The following is a 7,192-nucleotide window of genomic DNA, read 5'->3' on the forward strand; positions in this document are numbered from 1 at the left end:
GGCTGACTAAATACTTTTTTGCCCCACTGTACCTGTATCTTTCTCTAAATGTTGTTAATAATAAACAATGGCAGCAAGACACATAGAATTAACAGCTCTACATGCTGTTTTTATCACTCTGACCTTCAAATTGGTCTTGAAGGAGAGGTCAAAGTCTGCTAAGTGTTGAGTGTAATACTACAAGATACACAAGCCACCCATGGGAAAAGGATAATCATTGGATCCAGTGTTTTATTAGTAATGTGTGTTTTAATTCAGCATTATCTTCAAACAAATTCCAGTTAGGTTAGGCGACTGGATATTGGCTGCAGCCGAGTCAACTGACAGTCGCTTTTTTCTTTCCTTTTCGTCCTCTTTATTTTGGTATTGCATTGGTCTGCCTTCTGGACAATTCAACACTGCAAAAAATGTAATCTGTCACAATACAGTCTGTGATCATATTTGGAGTATTCGTTCACTGACGAGCTCATCCTTCAGCTTTAAAACCAAATTAATCCCAATTAAGGGAGTTTTCTCTGAAAATGTCATTCGCGTGCCGCATACACACATCTGCTAAAAGACAGCCAGTCTCTGTTTGTTGGACCGATGATGGCCAGCTGGGATATTTTACCGTATCATTTCCATATGACAGCATTTTCAGCATTGCCGTAATTCGGTATTGGCGTCACGTCTCTGCTCTTTCAGATACAACAAACTGTATCTGCCTGTCAATCATCAGCATAGCTTTTCTTGCAAAATAGCTTTGCACCTGTTCCTTTGACCGGGGTTATCTCGCAAAGATGAATGTACTCAAGCCAACCTTGTCTGCTGTGAGCTCTCGGATCTTGATGATCTGCACTCTGAACTTCATGAGCAGTGCTTCCAGGACCACACACTTCTCCTTCCAGTCCTCTTGGCTCATCGCCTCCTCCCCCTCCGCCATATCCCTCTGAAAAATACCCTAAGCAGCGAGACACAGAGTGTATATACAGCACAGTATGTGTAGCAAAACATTTTTGTGCAGACATTTAACATTTTTACATTATCTCCATAATAGCAGATGAAGAAACACAGACATGAAAGCAAATGGTCAGGAGGCTTGTTGTTGACCAGATGTGTTGGCACCAGCCAGGCAGCACCTGAAATATTCCAGGGTGTAGCCCAGCTGGACCAGTGTGGGCAGTGGGCGTATCACTCACAAACAGGAAAACAGCTCTATTAGTCCAAAACACCTCGACACCCTCCCCAAAAGACACTTGTATCACATTTTCCACGACTAATGTAGGAAAACAGGCAGCAGAGAGAGAGCGTCTGTGATGTTGGATAGAAAGCCTGGGTTTCTCTCTTCCTAGTAATAACCTCTCATTACCAGCCTGGCCTCCTCGCAAAGAGACTACAAGCATGTGTGGAGGAAGGCCATAAAGTAGTTTCCACAGGCTTATTTCTGCTGCCTGTTTGCTGTGGTAAACACTGACGAGGGGAAAGGAATAAAACGAGTCTCACTCCACAAAACAAAACAGCACGAGGGACTGAGGGGATGGAGTTTAATATGACAAAGTTATAAACGTTAAGAAATGCTTTGTATTCTAAATTTACATTTCACGTATCACACATTTATCCGCTGCTGTCTCATTAAATATGCTGGAATTTGACACTTGGTGTTTTTATAGCAGTTGTAATATTCAAAATGTTTCTGTTTAGCTACAACACCACCCTTCAGCTGGTTACATATTGAAGGTAAATAAACAACATCCTATTAGAATATTAGTCATTATTTGCGATATTGGAGCACACATGATCCTAAAGCAAAAATGACCCCTAAAGCCCGGCTCCCAGTGTTTTCTTTTGCAATCTTTCTCTCAGACTTCCTGTTGGTCAAAGTCAGAATCAGCACACACAGACACAATCGGGACTCATTTGGATGTGGTGTGCTGATGAAGTTATTCTGTGTTTATAAATAAAGGTTTACAGGACATCAAATTGACTCTGATGGAATAAAATCTTTTGACTGTTTAAAAAACTTATCAGCTGAGCGTAACACGTTTCAGAGGTATATACACTGATACGTCACTTACATCTACATCTTGCTTGTTGGCTTGGACCACCTGTTCCCATCACAACCGCCTTATTGCATAGATTCTACAAAGTGTTTGAATCAAGCCCCAGCATTACACAGCTGCTGCAGATTTGTTGGTTGCACATCTATGATGTCAACCTCCTGTTCTTTCCACCTCTTCCTAAAGGAGCTCTCTTGACTGTGGACACTATTTCAGTGCAGTGAGCTACCTCACTTCTCAGTTAGAGATGATTTGAGATTCATGACATTGGTGCGTTATCCTGCTGGAAGTAGCCATCAGGAGATATGCACACTGTGGTCAAAATGTCCTCCACACCAATACACCACCAGCACCAGCCTGAACAGTTGCTACAAGGCAGGGTGGATCCAAGTTTTCATGCTTGTTATAACAAATTCTAACCCTGCTGCAGTGGAAATTGAAACAAATCAGACCAGACAATGTGTTGATGCATGCTCAATAATCGGTAAGAAAATCCCCAAACGTATTCAGACCAGACAGTGTTTTTTTTTCTTTCTATTTTCCAGTTCTGGTGATCCAGTTTCATTACAGCCTTTGTTTCCTGTCTGATAATCTGATACAAGTGGCACCCTTAGTAGTCTTCCACTGCTGTAACATTCAAGGCTGGATGTGTTGTGGATTCGAAGATGCTCTTCTGCACACCCTGGTTGTAACGAGCGGTTATTAGAGTTACTGTTGCCCTAATATCAGCTCAGAGCAGTCTGGTCTTTTCCTCTGACCTTTGACATGAGCTCATGCCTCATTTGAATCACCATTGAACTTCAGCAGGCTATCTTGACCATGTCTACATGCCTAAATATACCGATATACTGCCATTTGATCAGCTGATTAGATATCAAACAGGTGTACCTAACAAAGTCACCAGGGAATATATGTCATGCTAATTTAAAGCAGAGCTGCAGACAGTTACATTATTCAAATAGAGTTCAAATACGTCCAATATTATCACGAACACTAACCTATTTTAATATTGAGGTATTTTTCCTCTTATTAAAAACCAAAGTCAAATAAATGACCATGTTTACTCATTAACACCACCCGTATCTGACTAACCAAACTGATCCCCTTATGCCATCCCTTAGACGTCAGCATCATGTGCTAGTTTGTTGCACCTCACACATTGCACTACAGCTGTCTGAGCTCTAACCTTCTTCTTTCAAACATTCCTAATTTCTGTCTTGGACTAGGAATTTCTTTCTTATTTTCTTCCTTCGTTTGAAAATATTATAAAAAAAAAAGATTTTGTAAATTATTAAAAAAGGGGTTCATCCTGTATACTCTCATCAAAACAACTTGAGCCCCAAATTGAGCCTCAACAGTTCTGAGTTTAGTTTCAGGTTTGTGTTATTTTACCAAACAATTATTACTATTATTAAACAATCAACAATTATTACATATGGTAGTTGTTGCACAAGGTTTTTAAAAAACTTTTCAAGATGAGAAATAAAAACATACTGTTACTTTGAGCACATGAACCCCAAAACCTAAAGCCAAACAGCATGTTTTCTCACAGAGTAGCTGTTTGATTTGTCAGAAAGCTCATCCTGTGACTGAGTAAAGACGGCTGTGACTTGCCCAGTTTCCCCGACTAACAGTCCATCTACTTTCCCAAGTATTTCTGAAGAGACTCAAAACAGTTTGTAGCAGTCAAGAAAACCGAGGTGATGAGGTACAACAATGTCTGTGGTAGAACACTTTCTAAGGGATATTTTAAACATTTGGTTTGTGAGTACGTTAATGCGGGGTGACTTTCAAATATTAAAAGTTAAACTTATAATCTTTTTTTAAACAGCTATTAATTAAATACATAAATAGCATTTCTTCATTTCCCTACAAAAAATGGTTTTATTAGTGCTGATAAACAAAATTCATTAGTCTATTTAAGTTATTATCAATTTGACATGACTGTTAATGCACATTGCTGCTAAACCGTTATTAAAATAGATAATTCATTTCCTAATAATTAAAACCATCCATTTTCATCGACTTACCCTTAATAATATTAATGTAAAGACACTTTACGAGGAGCTTCACGTCATGTCGAGTCCAGCGCTTCTTTATCTGCTGTTATTCCTCTGAAGAAAATGCTAATTCATGGCTTAAAACGATGAATTTCTGTCTTTCCCAGAGGTTTTCATTGCGCTTCTCGGGCAAAGTTGGCGAAGGGCTGGCGTTTTTTTAAAGGCGTGGCTTCATCAAAAACGTCCAATCAAAAACTAGGTAGGAGTTGCTCAGCCGCGCCGGAAAGGCACGTCTGCCTTTGATTGACGTGTGTCATCCACCAATAAAAATCCCGAGCGCCACTTCTCGGGTAGCTCAGTTTCTGAGGGCGGGCTCAGACATTTTGTCGGAAGTGACGTCTACTATGTGCGGCATGGCCCCATGAGAGTCAGGCATGCGACAACACCATAGAAAGCTCAAAAGGTTTGGTGTCAAAGTAAAAGTTTGCTGACATAAAAGTACACATTCAGAGTCTGAAAGTCAAAATTTTGATTTTTACATTTAAATAAAAACAAAAATATTGCTAAAGGTCACATATAAGCTTTATTTTGTTTGTTTTATTGGGCACGATATTTAATGAGTGTTTTATTCTGAAAAAACGTTTCGGAAGTAAGAGGTTTTAGTGCTGCTTGACACTATTCACAGCTACCAGCTAAAGCTGAAGGGCTCAAGTGAGTAAAGCACATGCTGAACAGAGTTAAATGCTTTTTACATTTAATTTTGCGGGTGTGTAGAGCTGCTCTAGTAAAGCCGCGGTTTGTTGTTTTGTTGTTTGAGGGTTTGTTGTATCGGTCTTGCCTTTCATTTTGCACGTGTAGTCAGTCTCGAGCAGCTAGCAGTAGTTGGCTAACATCTAGCAGCAAGAATTTCAAGCAGTAAATAAGCTCCTATTTTGTTTGGTTGTTTCTAAATTATGTTTGTATGTTTGCTCCTCACACAGAGGCAGAGCCATGGTAGTGAAAAAGAAGACTTCCAAAGTGGAGGCTGTGGCGCTGGATGAGGAGAAACTGCACAAGCTGTTAGGTAAGGGAGTAAAAGTACAAATAACTGTGCCTAAAAAGTTATTATAACAGTAAATAAGTCTCATCATACATTGCAGGTAGAGCAGTCACTGTGTGTACCCTTCATTGGATGTTACGCATGTCTTATAATATTTATTTTGACCTTTTCCCAGCATCCCTCTCGGTTGATGGAGGAGAAGATGGAGTCAGGCAGGTTGCCCAAACCCTGCAGTCCTGTTTGGAGCTGACAGAGCCGGTGCAGCAGATCCAGCTGGTTAAAAAGGTCTGTCTGGTATAGAACGGTATGAATAGTGTGATAAATGGTCTGGTTCTTATATAGCGCTTTTCTACTCTGCTTGAGCATTCAATGCAACTAAGACTAAGATATCCAAGCAAGATGTTAGCTGCAGATCGTTTAGGTCTAGTAAGTGGTAAAGTGGAACAGACGTGTGAGATCAGCGTATGTCGGTCTCTCCGATACTTACACGTCCCATGTTTCCTCAGCTCAAACAACACTGTGTTCATTTGCTGCCCGATTCATCCCACCCTTTGATAGGTACCACTGTAAATGAGATCATAAATGTTTTCACTTCTCCAGGTTTTAATGTTTGTTTGTTTTCCATACTTCATCAGGCAGGGTCCCAGCTGGAGGCACTGAGTGATGAGCAAATGGGCGGAGTTCTTTTAGATGCTTGTCTACACACGCTAGCTGTGGTCTACACCTCCCTGCAGTCCAAGAACCCCCTCCGAAGAGCCATTGCAAGGTAGACATATGCTTCATTTTCTTCTATATTCATTTGTGGACAAGCTGAGCCTGAGCAGCTGTTTATTTGTGGTTTTAAGGGAGAAGATGTAAAGAGGCCATAGTAGCTGATTTATCTTTTCTCTTATGTGTCTGTTTGTTCTTCGTCAATTCTGAGGCCCTCAGATAAATAACTTGTCTGTGTTGCACTTCTCAGTGCCTTGGGTTCAGTACCAGCTTGGCTTCAGGAGCAGACTGTGAGCTGCTTGGCTGGTTGCTTGTCTGATTGTCTTTCCAGCACGTATTCAGACCGGTATCCCCACATCGTCGACTCCATCACTGCCTGTCTGGATGGCTTCCCTCTCGGTTAGTGGTTACTTTTGCTCTTTGTGTGATCACTGCTAATATCAAACAACAGTTCATGTGCTATAAATAAGTACCAATCACGGCAAAATTGTACATCTACAGGTGAGAGCTGCATTAACAAACTATTACCGGAAGGTTAGTATCCACCTTATTTTAACCCGCTTTAACTTCATGTATTTTTGAGGAAAGCTAATGTCTCGATCTCATCCCATTGAGTCCTCTTCTCTTGTGTAGTTTTGCAGTTCCTTCACAAGGCGCTGAGTGAATACCTTCATCAAAACAGGTATGGAGGCATGCTCTTATCCCTCAAATAACACTTCCAGTCTCTTTCATTGATTGGACTCTAGCTGGTGCTCATTGATTTCAATATTTTGTAGGTTTATATCCTCTGTGTAAACATTGATACATGAGGAAAGCTTACCAGCCTTGTATTTGTATCAAATTGTGTGCCTCTGTCGCCCTCTGCTGTTTTCCCAGTGGTCTTGTAGGACGCCACATTGCCCAGGCTCAGCTGATGCAGTCCTGTCTAGCTGCAGTGAAGACCTCCATGCTGGTCGTCCAGAGGTCTCAGGACACGATCAGCGTGGTTTTACAGGCCCAACAGGACTGCTGCAGGCTGCAGGACACACTGGGTGACCTCTTGGGCTGCTACATACACATCCTCACTGATGGTAAGAAAGTTAGGAATTAACAAGACGAGCAGAGAACAAACAGCTGGAAGCAAACATGCAGATCCACCGTCATCTCACTTGAAAACAGGCAGCTGTCCTCATCAGTCACTGAATCCAAGACCTTTTCACTTAGATTTTAGGTATTCATTTTGTGTCACAGGTGTAGATTTCAGTGGGAGGGAGGATACAGATCCCAGTTCTACCTTCTAGCTTTGACCACACACGCTATGGTGTCCATGTGACCCTGTCCCCTCTCCCACCCTGAATGTGGCAACTGTTCCCTGTGATATTATCAGGATTTGGTATAACTCAGGATCCAGGCTCAGAAAAGTACTT

At 41.3% G+C, this 7,192-nt stretch overlaps 2 protein-coding genes across 2 annotated transcripts in view; one reads left to right on the top strand and one right to left on the bottom strand.

Annotated features, from left to right (window-relative positions):
* plekhh2 (pleckstrin homology domain containing, family H (with MyTH4 domain) member 2) overlaps window positions 1-4,241 on the bottom strand; it is a 41,331-nt gene extending 37,090 nt beyond the window's left edge. The window contains exons 1-2 of the mRNA XM_005735128.1: window positions 4,067-4,241; window positions 800-940 (exon numbers count right to left, since the gene is read on the bottom strand). Of these exons, the coding sequence (XP_005735185.1) occupies window positions 800-922 (123 nt within the window). The 5' untranslated portion in view covers window positions 923-940; window positions 4,067-4,241. The remainder of the gene's footprint in view (window positions 1-799; window positions 941-4,066) is intronic.
* Window positions 4,242-4,691: 450 nt separating this feature from the next.
* The window catches only part of thada (THADA armadillo repeat containing), a 48,471-nt gene continuing 45,970 nt past the window's right edge, over window positions 4,692-7,192 (top strand). The window contains exons 1-8 of the mRNA XM_013911371.1: window positions 4,692-4,747; window positions 5,017-5,099; window positions 5,251-5,360; window positions 5,711-5,841; window positions 6,037-6,185; window positions 6,288-6,320; window positions 6,420-6,468; window positions 6,663-6,864. Coding sequence (XP_013766825.1) covers window positions 5,027-5,099; window positions 5,251-5,360; window positions 5,711-5,841; window positions 6,037-6,185; window positions 6,288-6,320; window positions 6,420-6,468; window positions 6,663-6,864 — 747 coding nt within the window. The 5' untranslated portion in view covers window positions 4,692-4,747; window positions 5,017-5,026. The remainder of the gene's footprint in view (window positions 4,748-5,016; window positions 5,100-5,250; window positions 5,361-5,710; window positions 5,842-6,036; window positions 6,186-6,287; window positions 6,321-6,419; window positions 6,469-6,662; window positions 6,865-7,192) is intronic.

Source organism: Pundamilia nyererei, unplaced genomic scaffold, assembly GCF_000239375.1.
Source record: "Pundamilia nyererei isolate P.nyererei 1_Seehausen unplaced genomic scaffold, PunNye1.0 scaffold00062, whole genome shotgun sequence".
In the NCBI taxonomy this organism is placed as follows: domain Eukaryota; kingdom Metazoa; phylum Chordata; class Actinopteri; order Cichliformes; family Cichlidae; genus Pundamilia; species Pundamilia nyererei.